This window comes from Cervus canadensis, chromosome 23 (assembly GCF_019320065.1).
Source record: "Cervus canadensis isolate Bull #8, Minnesota chromosome 23, ASM1932006v1, whole genome shotgun sequence".
NCBI lineage: Eukaryota > Metazoa > Chordata > Mammalia > Artiodactyla > Cervidae > Cervus > Cervus canadensis.
Window position 1 is genome coordinate 45,558,391 of NC_057408.1, and position 16,141 is coordinate 45,574,531.

At 35.8% G+C, this 16,141-nt stretch overlaps 1 protein-coding gene and 1 non-coding gene across 8 annotated transcripts in view; one reads left to right on the plus strand and one right to left on the minus strand.

Moving 5' to 3' along the window:
- SS18 (SS18 subunit of BAF chromatin remodeling complex) overlaps positions 1 to 16,141 on the plus strand; it is a 71,614-nt gene that overhangs the window by 45,801 nt on the left and 9,672 nt on the right. For 5 of the 7 annotated variants that reach the window (XM_043443925.1, XM_043443927.1, XM_043443929.1 and 2 more), the window contains exons 6-10: positions 5,499 to 5,666; positions 6,314 to 6,418; positions 9,255 to 9,347; positions 10,065 to 10,184; positions 14,579 to 14,712. In XM_043443925.1, the coding sequence (XP_043299860.1) occupies positions 5,499 to 5,666; positions 6,314 to 6,418; positions 9,255 to 9,347; positions 10,065 to 10,184; positions 14,579 to 14,712 (620 nt within the window). The remainder of the gene's footprint in view (positions 1 to 5,498; positions 5,667 to 6,313; positions 6,419 to 9,254; positions 9,348 to 10,064; positions 10,185 to 14,578; positions 14,713 to 16,141) is intronic. The other 2 variants (XM_043443926.1, XM_043443931.1) reach the window with 1 other exon arrangement.
- Positions 1,393 to 1,499, minus strand: LOC122425944. Its single transcript, XR_006265086.1, has one exon. It is a non-coding gene; the product is annotated as a U6 spliceosomal RNA (small nuclear RNA).

Consider the following 16,141-nt stretch of genomic DNA (forward strand, 5'->3'; position numbering starts at 1 on the left):
GCATACTAACACATATATATGGAATTTAGAAAGATGGTAACGATAACCCTATATGCAAAACAGAAAAAGAGACACAGAAATACAGAACAGACTTTTGAACTCTGTGGGAGAAGGTGAGGGTGGGATGTTTCAAAAGAACAGCATGTATACTATCTATGGTGAAACAGATCACCAGCCCAGGTGGGATGCATGAGACAAGTGCTCCGGCCTGGTGCACTGGGAAGACTCAGAGGAATCGGGTGGAGAGGGAGATGGGAGGGGGGATCGGGATGGGGAATAAGTGTAAATCTATGGCTGATTCATATCAATGTATGACAAGACCCACTGAAATGTTGTGAAGTAATTAGCTTCCAACTAATAAAAAAAATTAAAAAAAAAAAACAAAAACAAACAAACAAAAAAAAAACGTTTTCCTTTTTCTTTTAATAGTTTTTTTTTTTTTTTAAATAAGGTAACATTTACATACAATGAAATAAATTTTAAGTGTCTCATTCACTGGGTTTTGATGTATTTGTAACACATATACTCCTTGGCCTTCCTTTTATAACTAACATCCTAGGTGACTTGATGGGATGCTGTTTTACTCCAGTTTAAATGTTTTGTGTTAACCATAATCTCGCTTCTTTTATGATAAAAGGGGATGATTGATTTACTTTTTTCTGTTAGAAGTCTTTATCTCAAAGTGTGATCCTAAGACCACCGGCATCAGAATCATCAGGGGTACCTGTTAAAACAAGGTTTGTCTGCTCCACCCCATGCCCACTAAATGAGAATCTCTAGGGGTAAATTTTAGAAATTTACAAATCTTCCAAGTCATGCCTGTTTATACAGCCCATTCCATCTGAAGTTTTTCTGGGCAGGACAATCTCTCCTGTACCTGCTGCTTCATAACTTTCAGCTTTCATGCTGAGTTGACACAAGCTGTATGTTCTCATATAGCCCATCTCCATGGCTTTTTGTTTGGACAAGGTGGGGCCTTTACTTTCACGGTAGATTGTCACTTGTGTCCCATAAATCTAGAGCTTTTGGAATTCCTTTCAGTTTACAGTAGATGCAGTCTACAGGGGCTTTGTTTTTGAATTAATATTATTATATAGTATAGTTGAAACTATTCAGAGGAGTTGACTGAGAAATTGCATAGCTTTTTGCTTTGCCAGATTTATGAAGCCACAACACATCCCTTTCCTAATTTTCAATCAGCAGAAAGCTAAATATACAATCTAATCCTCAGACTAGTTTGTAGAGATGCCTATGATGTAGAATTATGCCCTTGAGAATCCAGGACTTCTTAACTCAGCACTATTGACATGTTGAGTTACATTGGTCTCTCCTGTGGGGGCCTACCCTGTGCAGAGATATTTATTTATTTATTTTATTTTTTTTCTTTTTTAAAAAAATATGGAACGCTTCACGAATTTGCGTGTCATCCTTGCGCAGGGGCCATGCTAATCTTCTCTGTATCGTTCCAACTTTAGTATATGTGCTGCCGAAGCGAGCACTGTGCAGAGATATTTAGCAGTATTTCTGTCTCGTACCCACTAGGTGGCCGTAGGCAACCCCCAGCACCTGTGGAGACAACCAAAAATGCCTCCAAACTTGACTGAAAGTCCCCTGGGGACAGAGTCACAGCCTTAAGAAATGGTTACTGTACGGAACTGCATGGAAGGGTGGTCTGTGTTACTGAAGAAACTTAACAACAATAACAAAAGTTATTGATACGTTATGTTTCAGTACTTTTTAAATACTTTCATGGGATTTCTCTAAAAATTGTTCTTTTTACTAGATAAAAGCTGTCATGGTTCTGTTTCTTCATTGGTTGCTAGGAAATGCAGCTCGGTTTGTACTGGTTAACAGTGACTTCACTAAACTTCTGAGATTTTCTTACTTAGCTCTTGTTCTTTTACCCTTGATGTTTTTTTCTAAATGTCTTATGAACCACTTAAAACTCTTGATGAAGGCAGGTGTAGATTTTAGGTAAGTAAAGAATCCTATTCACTTTAAATGGCATTTTAATAGATAGTGGGTTAGCTAATTGAATTTACTGAAATACAGGGATTTTCTTCTTGCAAATAAACCATTAGTAATACTTTCAAATGAGAGCTATAAATGGTTTAGTTTGAGACTGAATGGTTAAGGAACAAGTAGTAAAATGTGAGCAATAGGTGATGACAGATGAACAAGAAAATGGGCTTGGAGTGGATATTATCTACACAGTTTTGTAGTCATTCTTACTATAACACAGACATAATAGATGAAAAGAAGAAACTTACTGTATTCTAGGATTTTATTATTATAGTGATAATGTTATGTAGGACTGTTTTTCTCCGAGATATTACATGGAGAAGTCTGATTTGACTTTGGAGAAGAGTTACACATAATGGCTAAGAGCATGGCTTTAGATTTCTCACCATTTCCTAGCCATACAACTTTAGGTAAGAGTCTTAATGCTTGTATGCCTTAAGTTTTCTTACTTGTAAAGTGAAATTGACAACAATACTACCTGTTTCATCGGGTTTGAGGAGGATAAATAATAGACATAAAGCTCTTAGCTTAATGCCTGGGCCATAATAAGTACTCATTAATTGTTAGCTGTCATTTTTAATCTTTTAAAATTATTCATAGATTAATAATATGAGTTTAGAGTTTTATTATTTTGCATCTCAAGATATGATTAAAATATAGGACATTGTTTTTGTAGAGTATTTGATAGTAGGATCTTTGTATATATCATCCTTTATAGTACTTCTTAGTGTCGGAAAGGTTTATGTGAAAGATAAAAAATAGCCTTTAAGCATATAATAATGTGTGATGTCACACTTTGTAGAAAATGGTTATAATAGACTCATTTTGTAATCTTTACTCTGTAGCACAGATTTTTAGAACTTATTTTGGGGTAGCCTTTTGAGTTTAGTGTTCTTATGTCCCTTAGTATCTCAATACACATTTATTTGTCAGTGTGACATATTTCATTATCATAAGAAAAATAATATGCTTCCTAAACAATCAGAATTAAGTCATAGTTTTTTAATAGATAAGGCTTCAAGGAAAAAGATGAAAAGTGCCATGGTCTAGCAGTGCTCTCCTGCTCTGTTTTCTGCAGTTTTAGGCTTGATCTTGAGTGATTCGTGGATCCTTAGAGGGAGAGAAGTGACAGAAAATAAGAGAAGGGTGATAATTGAGCTCTTTGGGATTGGAACTGCTGACAGTCCCAAAAGATAAAGCACAAGTGGCATGGTCTTTTCTATCTAGGGCTTAAACTAGAATTACTTTTCTCCTTTATAGCAAACCTTAGAACTTTGTTATTATTGTGTCTTTTTGGATTTTCCCCCAACTGATATGTTTTTGCTTTCTTTCCCCCTTTAATTTTGGTTCCACTGCATATTATATGCTTTAATTTTATAGTGATCTTCTGTTAAAACACGAGATCTTTAATCAATGTTGAAGAAGAAAGACAAGGCAAAACCTTCATTTACTGGAAATGAATTCTGTAAATGGTCAATTATGCTGCCTATTCTATTATGAATGCTGGTGTTCAATATACAAAATGTTTTAATAATTGTACCCTTAATTAAATTAGTACTTTGAAACTTTTTCATTGCATAATTTGCTTCTGAACTGCTAACTTTGCTATAGCTGGAGTAGAGGCAGTGAAGAATAGTGGAATACATGTGCTTTGAAATCTAACTGGAGTTTTGCCTGATTCCCAGTTGATGTCTATTAGCTTATGTAATCTTGATCTTTGGATTTCTTGGCTGAACATGGGAAAGTTAGGCTCCTTACCTCTGGTAGTCAGTGATTTACATGAAGTAAACGTGAGAGCACTTCTGGTAGCAAGTGCGTTCTGTGTCGGGTTCCGTTTTCCCCTCCCAGTCTCTACTGAGCTGTCTTATCCCTGTGATTGAGTTTACTTCCTTGTTGAAGACAAAGTCCCAGAGTAACCTTTGAAAGACTTATATTTATGACAAAATTAGAAGAAAAAAGAAATTTGAAAAGAAGTAGAATAGAAGAAGGCAAATAGGAGAAAAAAAATTTTTCGCTCTAATAGAGTACTTCTTTAGATAGCCAGTTCTTCATATTGGAAAAGAGTGAATTCTCTTTGCTCACATTGTTGTTCCTGCTGTTGTTAGTCAGAAATATATTTAAAGAGGTGGGTGTGTTGTGTTTTTAATTTTTTATGTAAATTGTGAGCTTTTGGCTCATCTGGACAATTTTTCCTGTAAAACTTTTCTAATTCTTTCCCCAAGTCAGTGAAGGCGGGGTGGGGCATCTAGCTATTTAAGCAGGAAATTAGGAGACAACTCATACATGCTTCTCAGGCAGTGATGGTTGTAATGTTCAAATGATGAGCTCTACATACCTTAACTTAGCCCAGTGAACCTCTGAGGAGCCACCTACTTTGTTAGATGGCAACAGGGAACTTCATGGCTGTTGTTGATTATATCATGTGGTACATTTTTACTGTTGCCAGTGTGATGATACTGTAGCAGTGGTGGTTCCACTATCTGGATATTGCTCACTCCGGAAACTATGCAGTTCTGATTTCTAAGTCTATGGCTTATTGTAATTCTCTGCCTACGTGTTTTTTTGACTGTGTGTGTTAGAGGTTATTAAGCATTTATAGCCCTTTGATTTCAGGAAGACTGTTTTAGTTTATAAATCTTAAAGTTGAAAAAACTTCCTGGTGGCTCAACTGGTAAAGAACCATCCTGCCAGTGCAGGAGATGCAAGAGATAGAGAGTTCGATCCCTGGGTCAGGTAGACCCCCTGGAGAAGGAAATGGCAACCTGCTCCAGTATTTTTGCCTGGAAAATTTTTGCATGGACAGAGGAGCCTGGCAGACTGCAGTCCATGGGGGTCACAAAGAGTCGGACATGACTGAACACGCATATTCACAAAGTTGAAAAATAGAAGACCCTTAGGTTTTTGTTTTAAAATTGTGTATGAAATTCCACTGATATAAACAGTACATTTATAAATGCATTTGTAGATTCCCTGTCTACTGTTACATAATGATTGGGCATTGAAAAAGGAAAAAGACATACCCAGGAATTAGATTTCTTTCCCTCTGTTTAAATACTCATTTGCTGTGTGATTTTTGTGTTTTTTTTTTTTTGTTTTGAGATATTTTCTTATGTAGCACAAGATTCTGTCTTTTCTGGAAAGGTTGTCTGGATAAATATTACATAGTACATAATGAAAAATATATGCATTTAGCAAGTTCATATATTATAACCACTCTGTTTTTTAAGAAATTGGTATAACATTCCTCCAGTGGAATTCAAATCAAACTGTGGATTGCTTGTTTTTCCTAGTTTGCAGATTATTTTAGGCACGTGAACTGTAGTTAAAAGATTTGCTTATGTTACTTGAAGTCAGTTTATCTTGCAATAAATTACCTAGTTGAGGGATTATATGACAATACAAGAAGTTTGTATTTCTCTTAAGATGTTGAAGTTATGTGCCAGCAATTATGTGTGTAATGTTTTGTCTGTTTTCAGGTCCAGTGATGCACCAGCAGCCTCCTTCTCAACAGTACAACATGCCCCAGGGAGGCGGGCAGCATTACCAAGGCCAGCAGCCACCAATGGGGATGATGAGTCAAGTTAACCAAGGCAATCACATGCTGGGTCAGAGGCAGATCCCCCCCTATAGACCACCTCAACAGGGTACGCCTCCACGGGGAGAAATTCTCACAGTGCTCGAAAGGCTTTCCATTTTAATGAACTTTTCATATAGGCAAAGTTAGAGCCTTTTCTTGCTTGATTTTGAAAATCATATTTTATTATTTTTCTTAAAAGGTAATGGGTATAGTAGGTACAGAGGGTCACGAAAAGTGGATATGAACTCCCTGGTTTATGGTTTTGTTTATTCTTTTCTGGGAAAAGGTTGTGTCATCAAATTATTATAAGCTCACTAATTTACAGCAGAAAACACCATTTTATTTTTGAGAAATTACTAAATGTATGATCACAAACAAACCCTAATTTGTTTCAAACTGCCCTAATATCAGGAAATTAATTTTCTGCCAGTTTGAATCTCTTTTTAGGAAGGTAGTGTTTATGTTTTTTGAGTTGGTATTGTTTGATATTGCATGTATGGTCTTAACATTGATTTCTGTGAAATGTGGTGTGTGTTGTTGCTGGGTGTTTATGCATGTGTGTGTATAAGAAAAGTCAGAAGTGTCTGAGATGCCAGAGCATGGGAGGGGAATCTACGGCTGAGAAATAATCTGTCATAACATCAGATTAGACCGAATGCCTTTGATGACACAGAGAACAAACTATTTACATCTTGACTGGTTGTGGTTTTTCAGGCCCACCACAGCAGTACTCAGGCCAGGAAGACTATTATGGGGACCAATACAGTCATGGTGGACAAGGTCCTCCAGAAGGCATGAACCAGCAATATTACCCTGATGGTAATCTCTCCTAATGTTAACTTTCCTGTTTTCTATCCCTGCCCAGTATTAATGTAGCTAGCTACTCAAAACACTGTAATGAGAATGAAAAAACTAACACTGTGTTTCTTCCAAATTTAGAAACACTTCAGTAATCTAAAGCATCAATTGTGGCATTAATTTATAACCTATTTTAAAGTATATTTTGCTTGGTTATTCCATATTCGTATCGTCAGGCAACATGTTCTATCATTGGAATCCTATCTTATGTAAAAGAAGATCCTTTTATATCTGGAATTGTTCATTTGAACCAAAGCAAGTGTTACTGATTTGCTTTTTTAAGAAACAGCTTTATTGAGGTAATTCATACATCATAAAGTTCAACTGTTGATTTACTTTTATTCATTGTATAAATACAAAGAGAATATAGTTCTTGAGTATTCTACCAAATTTTATCCTGTTAGTTAATATTACATACGTCTCAAAGAACTATGGTTTATATATGTTATCATTTGCATTTGAGAAAAATTTTGGAGGCTAAATTGTATCCATAATATAGCTATTTATATAGAGTTAGTAGAATAGAAAGGCATTTGAAAATCAGATTTTAACTCTAGTTATTTAGTTTAATGGTAATTTTATTTTTTAACGAGAAGGTAGCTTACGAAAAAATGGTCAGTAAAAGATGTACTGTGTTTAGTAGTAAGCCAAGTTTACAAGTAGACTGTCATCATACAGTTCTTTGTTTTCTTGTATGCTTGAAAATTTTATGATACAATATTGAAGAAAAAATAATTCAGACATATAAAATTGATCATATAGAGGTGGCTGTTTACATTACAAAATGATCTATCTTGTTTGGAAGGATTTGCCAAAATCTTCATTTATATTAAGCTCCCTTGATGTAATTAGGTAAAACTACTTAACAAACTTGGAGAAACTAAGAACTTGAAGCTGAAATGTTGAGACCATTTGACTAGAAGCTAATGTAAGCTAGCAGGAGGATATGACTTGGTGTATTTAAAAAAGCATTTTGTCTGCCACTTTCTGTCAGTGTATAAATCCTAAGTGGTATAAGGACATTGTTTTTTTCCTGCAGAGATTCTGCTTATATAGGCAGAACAAACACGCCTTATAGAATTTTGCACACAAAATATGTGTTTCTTAGTGGTAGTGATACATATGGATAATTTTGGTTAGAAAATATTTTTTAAAAAATCTCTTACTTGCCCTCAGTTATTTAGAATGTTGGAGTTCTTTTGTTTTCCTTTCACATGTAGACATTGTTTTAACTTTTTTTTCCTTGAAAAACTTTAGTTACATGTATATACTATAGATATTTTAAAGAAATGAAATCTAGGTTGCTAAACACATTAGGTATAGTCTGCTGAAAATAAATGATAGTCTTGTTTAATTTTTAAAATACATTTTAAGTAATTGAGGTGAATTTAACACCGTTATTCTGTTACTGAGTATTTCGTGAAACATGAAATTTATATTGTTATAAATATGAACTTTCTATTCAAAATAGATATGTTGTTCTTATAAATAGCAGAACTTTAAGGTTGCTATAAATAATTCTTTTATTGTACAATGGAATTTAAAAATTTAAGCTGTATATCATTTTTACATAAATGTGTATTAATATATTTTTCTGATATTTACATAGAGTATTTCATTTATAGCAACAGTCAGTTTTCTTGAACAGCATTGGATGTTTTCTTACTACGTTTAGATACTTATGCCAGTAAATATGTAGATAAGGACCAGCAAACTTTTTTCTGTAAAGGGCAAGGGAGTAAATATTTTAGTCTTTGCAAGTCCTATGGTCTTGGTCTCAACTACTAAACTTTTGTGGTAGCATGAAAACAGCTATAGAAAATATGAATGGGTATGACTGTTCCAGTGAAACTTAATTTGCAAAAACAAGCCACTGGCTCTATTTAGACTACAGGCTGTAGGTTGCCAATCTATAATGTAGATACTTAGGAGGTGGTTTGGAAACACTGAAATACTAGAGTTATGAGTATTATATTTATTCATAACTATATTCTTCCTTCCTTAATTAGGTATTCTTCTAAAATTTAGTTCAGATTTTAGCTAACGGAAAGGTTTTTTCCCACAATTTCTTTGAGCAAATAAGTTAAAAGGACTAAGCCTAGTCATCTTGCAGGTGTAACTTATTGTGCCTTAAAATTAAAAGTGTGCTCTGGCACTTAACACAGTATTAATTTTATGAAGGTGTATGTTTATGATACTCTAGAAATATTTTCTAAAGGCTCCTAGAATGTCAGCATTAAGCAATATATTTTTGCATCTGAAAATACTTTGAGATACAAATACTTCAAGGAAGTTAATACAGAATGTGAAATATTTAAGTTTCTTTTAGGGGGAAAAAAACTTATGAGCTCTTTTATATTTTGCATTGTTTTAGCATATGCTGTGGAATTGGCGACCAGCAGAACAGGTGTTTGACAAAATATGATAATTGCTTCCTTTGCTTATTCTAATTTAATTCAGGTTATTTACATGTGAAAGGCCTAAATGCTTTCCTTTTCTTTTTTTTAAAAAAATGGAAGATAGAGTTTTTTTTCCCCTCCTTGATGAGGATTATCAGAGTTAAGACTAAATGTAATGTTTCTAAAACTGTTTTTTGCTTTAAAAAGAAAATGCACGTTATCTCAATATGAAAGCAATCACATTTGGTAAATATTTGGCTAATGCAATTGAAATTATTTTTTATGTATTTCCATTTCTTTTTCTTTTTTTTCAGTTTTATCTGAAAGTATAAATATATTTAGGGTTTTCACTCAGTGGCCATTAACGTTTCTTCCTGTCTCTTGTCGAATTGATGTAGGTCATAATGATTACGGTTATCAGCAACCGTCGTATCCTGAACAAGGCTACGATAGGCCTTATGAGGATTCCTCACAACATTACTACGAAGGAGGTATCTATATACCTTCACACACATACACATATATATCCCCTTCTACAGGAACAAAAATTCTTGCATAAGACAACTTCTACCCACGCAAAGCTCTCGTAGAATACTAGTTGCTGGCTGTCTTGAAAGTTCCAGGGAGCCTAGAACAATCAGAATAATTTTCTTACAAATATTTAAAATGTATAACCATGACTTGCCATTTCTAACAACCATAAAAAGACTAAAACATTTTAAAATAATTTTTTTCCCCGGTGGAAATTTTCTATTTGAACATAAATCCATCAATCCAATTTTTTTTTTCTTGTTGTGTGTTCACATATGTATAATTTTACATATAAGTTTAGTGCCTCTAGGAAACAGCTTGCTGATCTTGTGTAGCTAGTGTGTGCTCTTGTAGCTGTCTTTAATTTTTGTCTTTTTTATTTTATTTAGCATAGTCATGATCTTATGACTGTGATGTTCCAGTAAATGTAATGCTCGTATGGCAGAGACGCTGAAAATGCTGCAGTTCAACCTTGCAAAATTGGCTTTAACTGCAGTTTGTTTGGCCGAAATCCTTCTGTTTGGTTTGAGTTTTTTCTTTGTTTTGTTAACTTTTAAAAATCAATATAGCATTTAATTTTGTTCTTGTGTTGTTGGCTATGCATCTTAGAGGAAAAAAGTTAATTAAGCAAACTCCTCAGTATTTTCTTTTTGTCCTCTTCTCCAATTATCATGTAGGAAATTCACAGTATGGCCAACAGCAAGATGCCTACCAAGGACCACCTCCCCAGCAGGGCTACCCACCCCAGCAGCAGTACCCAGGGCAGCAAGGCTACCCAGGACAGCAGCAGGGCTATGGTAATTGCTTCTGGAAGTTTTAACTTTGTCCCTCCCCCCAAAATGTGGAAGTGGATATTTAAATGTTCATTTGAAAATTCATAGCTTTAGCTCAGTTTGCTCATGGAGTGTCTCTTTAAAATGTTCTTAAAACTAGTAGTCTGTTTAAGAGAAAGCAAAAACTGGAGATGGCTCATTGACCACAGGTAAGGTATAGAAAGTCATTTGAAATGAATTCATTAATTAATCAATTCCTAAACCTGTTTGGCATTCATGACCAGCCAGTAGCTTTGCATGTGCTTAGAAAACTGATGAGTTGGGTGATTACTAACAGTATCTACATAATCTGCTTGGCAAATTCGTTTCCAAAACTAATGACTGTTACCATGAAAAGTAACATTGATCCTTTAGTGTACAAATGAGGTCCATTTGGAATGTCTAGAGAAAATGTTTTTGTCATGCCCTTTTAAAATAGCAGTGTATTTTCCATGGGGGTAGGTTTATTGCAGGTATGTATCTTACAGAGTTTGGAGGAAGTATAGCCATTTTTTCTTATTATATTCTCACTGTAATATTTACTAGTTGGCTATCTATTAGATAGGGAGTGGGGAATGATACAGACCTGATATATCAGTCTGAAATATCAGTCTTAATTATCTATGACTACTTGAGATATAGGAAAATATAGTTCCTATGATAGGAGATATAGCTGCTTAATTAGATATCATCTTTTGCTAACAGGGTCTTTTTTTTTTTACGTCAATATGTCTAAATGACTGTGGTTCAGATCATGAGCTAGCTCCCTATTGCAAAATTCAGGCTTAAATTGAAGAAAGTAGGGAAAACCACCAGGCCATTCAGGTATGACCTCAATCAAATCCCTTATGATTATACAGGGGAGGTGACAAATAGATTCAAGGGATTAGATCTGGTAGAGTATCTGAAGAGCTATGGACAGAGGTTTGTAATGTTGTACAAGAGGCAGTGACCAAAACTATCCCAAAGAAAAAGAAATGCAAGAAGGCAAAGTAGTTGTCTGAAGGGGCTTTACAAATAGCTGAGGAAGGAAGAGAAGTGAAACGCAAAGGCAGAAAGGGAAACATATACTCAACTGAATGCAGAGTTCCAGAGACTAGCAAAGAGAGATTAAAAGCCCTTCTTAAATGAACAATGCAGAGAAATAAAGGAAAATAATTGAAGGGGAAAGACTATAGTTCTCTTCAAGAAAATTGGAGCTAACGGGGCATTTATGCAGGGATGTACACAATAAAGGACAGAGGTGGTAAGGACCTAACAGAAGCAGAAGAGACTAAGAAGAGGTAGCAAGAATACACAGAAGAATTATACAAAAACGGTCTTAATTACCCAGATAACTACCATGGTGTGGTCACTCACTTAGAGCCATCCTGGAATGTGAAGTCAAGTGAGCCTTATAAAGCATTACTATGAATAAAGCTAGTGGAGGTGATGAAATTCCAGCTGAGCTATTTAAAATCTTAAAAGATGATGTTGTTAAAATGCTGCACTCAATATGTCAGCAACTTTGGAAAACTCAGCAGTAGCCACAGGACTAGAAAAGGTCAATTTTCATTCCATTGAATGAAAGAAGAATGTCCAAACTATCATCTAATTGTGCTCATTTCACATTCTAGCAAGGATATGTGCAAAATCCTTCAAGCTAGGCTTCAGCAGTATGTGAACTGAGAACTTCCAGATGCACAAGATGGTTTTCAAAGAGGCAGAGGAACCAGAGATCAAATTGTCAACATTTGTTTGATCATGGAGAAAGCAAGAGAATTCCAGAAAATCATCTACTTCTGCTTCACTGACTATGCTGAAGCCTTTTGTGGATTGTAACAAACTGGAAAATTCTTAAAAGATATGAGAATGCCAGATCACCTTAGCTGTCTCCTGAGAAACCTGTATGTGGGTCAAGAGGCAACAGTTAGAACCGGACATAGAATGACCTGTTCACAGTTGGGAAAGGAGTACTTCAAGGCTGTATATTATCACTCTGCTTATTTAGCTTATATGCAAAATGTAGGACTAGATGAATCACAAGCTGGAATCAAGATTGCCAGGAGAAATATCAACAACCCTCAGATACGCTGATGATACCACTCTAATGGCAAAAAGTGAAGAAGAACTAAAAAGCTTCTCGATGAGGGTGAAAGGGGAAAATGAAAAGCTGGCTTGAAACTCAACATTAAAAAAAAACTAAGATCTTGGCGTCTGGTCCCATCACTTCACGGCAAATAGAAGGGGAAAAGTAGAAGCAGTGACAGATTTTATTTTCTTGGCCTCCAAAATCACTGTGAATGGTGACTGCAGCCGTGAAATAAAAATACACTTGCTCCTTAGAAGGAAAGCTATGACAAACCTAGACAGTGTGTTAAAAACCAGAGATATTAAAAAAAAAAAAAAAAAAAAAACCCAGAGATAGCACTTTGCCGACAAACGTCGGTATAGTTGAAAATATCGTTTTTCCAGTAGTTGTGTACAGATGTGAGAGTTGGACCATAAAGAAGGCTGAGCACTAAAAAATCGATGCTTTCGAACTGTGGTGCTGGAGATGACTCCTTGGACTGCAAGATCAGACCAGTCAATCCTAAAAAATCAACCCTGAATATTCATTGGAAGGACTGATGTTGAAGCTCCAATACTTTGGCCACCTGATACTAAGAGCTGACTCATTAGACAAGACTCTGATGCTGGGAAAGATTGAAGGCGAAAGGAGAAGGGGGCAACAGGAAATTAGATTGTTGGATACCATCACTGACTCAATGAATGTGAGCAAACTGGGAGATAGTAGGGGACTGGCATGCTGCAGTCCATGGGGTCACAAAGAGTCAGACCTAACTTAGTGACTGAAAACAACAACGTCTTACTCTTTTTATTCATTGATTTAAACTCTGCTGTTATTATGGGCACCTCTTTCCATCTGTGATAGCAAATCTGAGAACCAGAATCAGGCTAAAATTCTCTTGCACCTTTACCAATAAGCACTGAAATTTCAGTCAAGTATTGGAAGTTAGGTATTTTCCCCTCGTTGATCAGTTCTGGTTCCGTAATTCCAAATATGACTTTAGAAATATTCCATGTATTTCTTGTCTTTTTGAAGGGATATTCTTACTATTCTCAAATGGCATTTCCATTTCATGACCATTGGACATTTTGTACGTTGAATAAATAGAGTATTCTGGTTTTATTGTGTTTGTATGAAAACAAATGTTACATGGATCAGTCAGGCAAGTTTATTGAGTTAAGAGAAATATTTTCAGTGGAAAGAGAGAGTAAAAGAAATTTAGTAATCTGGGTTTAAGTGGTTAAATGCTTTTCTGTCTGACATTGGGTACCCTCATGGAAATGTTCCCACTTTGCTTATCTGTAGGTTTTAGTTGTCAAACTTCATTCTAATAGAAAATTTAGTTTTAATAATTGGGTGCATAATAATTACATAGTCAAAATAGTAGACTGATGGAATTTATTTCAGCTTGAAAATTTACTCTCTTGACATTCCTCTATAATCAGTGTTTTCTATGATAGGTTTTGAATGGCTGTGATTGAAAACTTTTAAGCAGGAAAGTATTTCAGCTTATGCTTTATAAAGCATTCTTGACAATAGACAGTAGTAGAATTTACGAAATAAACATATTTGTTTGGCAAGCCAAATTAGTCCCTTGTCTCTCACTGGACATTGAAATCATTCACTTAATGTATGTTAAGTGTTAAAGGTGATGGGTACAGAGTGTAACTTTTGAATCGTGCTTTTTCACATGCAATCTGTGGCTCTTCAAGTCTTCTTTAGTTTCTGTTTGTCAGTGTAGAGCATAAAGCTTTCTTTTGGTGATTGTGAATGTAAATCTGGAATTTACATGTAAAGTCATTCTTTGTGATTCTTCCAGTGATTGCAAGTGTAAATGTTGAGTTATACAGCTGCAACTATCACTGATTTCCAAACTTTAATTAGAAATTTCTTCAGTACTTTAATTTGAGTCTGCTGCTTGCTTTTTTTCTTTTACCCCTTGCTTATACTGGTTAACTTTCTAATAGAAATACAGATAAGTTTCCTTAACATCATGGAGTTCGTGTGCTTTACAACTTATAGTATTTTTTTATAATTTATTTTTAATTGAAGGATAATTGCTCTGTAATATTGTGTTGGCTTCTGCCAAATGTCAGCATGAATCAGTCATAAGTATACCTGTGTCCCCTCCTTCTTGAACCTAACAGTATTTTTACTTATAAATTTTGGAATTTATTTCAAAAAGCATTTGAGAAGAATCAAGATAGCAAACTATTCTTTTGAGTTTAAAAATGAGAGCATAGTAACATCTAATTCTAAACCCTTTCTAGAATTCTAGGAACTTGCTGTATTTTCTTCTGGGGTTTTATTTGTGTTAATTATTTTGCAGGTCCTTCACAGGGTGGCCCAGGTCCTCAGTATCCTAACTACCCACAGGGACAAGGTCAGCAGTATGGGGGTTACAGACCGGCACAGCCTGGACCCCCACAGCCACCGCAGCAGAGGCCTTATGGGTACGACCAGGTAAGTTACTTGGCCAGCTGTGTGGCTGCCCCACTGTTTGCTCACTCTTGATTAGCTTAAATATTTTTCAGTTGGCAACTCATTTTTCCCTCCTTTTGTTTATAACATGAGTTAACCAAAAAAAAAGCATTTTCTCTTGAGTCTTTTTCATAGAATGCTAGCACAGTCAATGGCAACCCACTCCAGTACTCTTGCCTGGAAACTCCCATGGACGGATGAGCCTGGTAGGCTGCAGTCCATGGGGTTGCTATGAGCTGGACACGACTGAGTGACTTCACTTTCACTTTTCACTTTCATGCCTTGGAGAAGGAAATGGCAACCTGCTCGAGTGTTCTTGCCTGGAGAATCCCAGGGACGGGGGAGCCTGGTGGGCTGCCGTCTATGGGGTCGCACAGAGTCGGACACGACTGAAGCGACTTAGCAGCAGCAGCATGGTTACTGTCGCGTATAAAACATGGCATTCTCCAGGCACCAGCATTCATTCGTGTTCATTCGTTTATAGTCTCTCTCTAGTCTTTACCCTGCAGGCATGCTTCCCTTAGCCCTTCCAAACATTATTCTGTATTCTAAACCCCCTGATTTCTCTTATTTCCCTCCTGCTTATTGTTCAAGACTCCTCAAGACCCGACCTGTTGAAACGTGGAGTCCGTCTGCGTCAGTGCACTCACTGGCTCTCAGCTTCATGTCAGCATGTTCACTCCACGTCCTCAGCAGCCACGATGGCCTTTCTCTTTCCGCTCATGCTCACAGCCTGTCTCTGCTGCCTCCTGTACCCCTATCCACTATGTCAGATGTTAATACTCTTTCTTTCTCCCCTGTTATCCTTCCTTCTGCTTCCTTTAGATAAGTATAAGTGTATCATCCTATGATGTCTGTGTTCTCTTAAACCTTTGCATCAGTAAATTGCTCAGGCTTAATAATCTGTGCTACAGTCATTGTTTTATGAATCTTCTCATACATGCTCTAAATTATTAAGATGATTTATTATGTTGGCAGGGTTATTTTTTTTTTTTTTTTGATTGATTTCAGGTTTGTTTAATGACTTTACAGTGAGGAGAATCTGATCTATTCACCACTTAAGCTGCCTAAATTACATTACTTTCTAATGTCAGGGTTACAGGACCAGTAGGAATGATCTAGTTTGAGGAACAAGTCATATACAATGCTGGTTAGATGCTGAGGCATGAGCAGCTCTTTCGTCAATGCTCTCCCAAGTCGACAACCCTCTTGTACTGACACTTTCTAGTTAGGTGGGAAAAATAAAAGGATGTGGACAGATAAGTAATATTAAAAAGAATATACTAAGATTAAGTCAAAGGATTAGGTAGAAGTTTTATTTAATTGTAAAATAAGTGTTGACTAGTGAGTATTTAAGGACAAGATCTCTGAGCAGATATAATTTAGGCTCATTCTAATCTACAGGATAGCT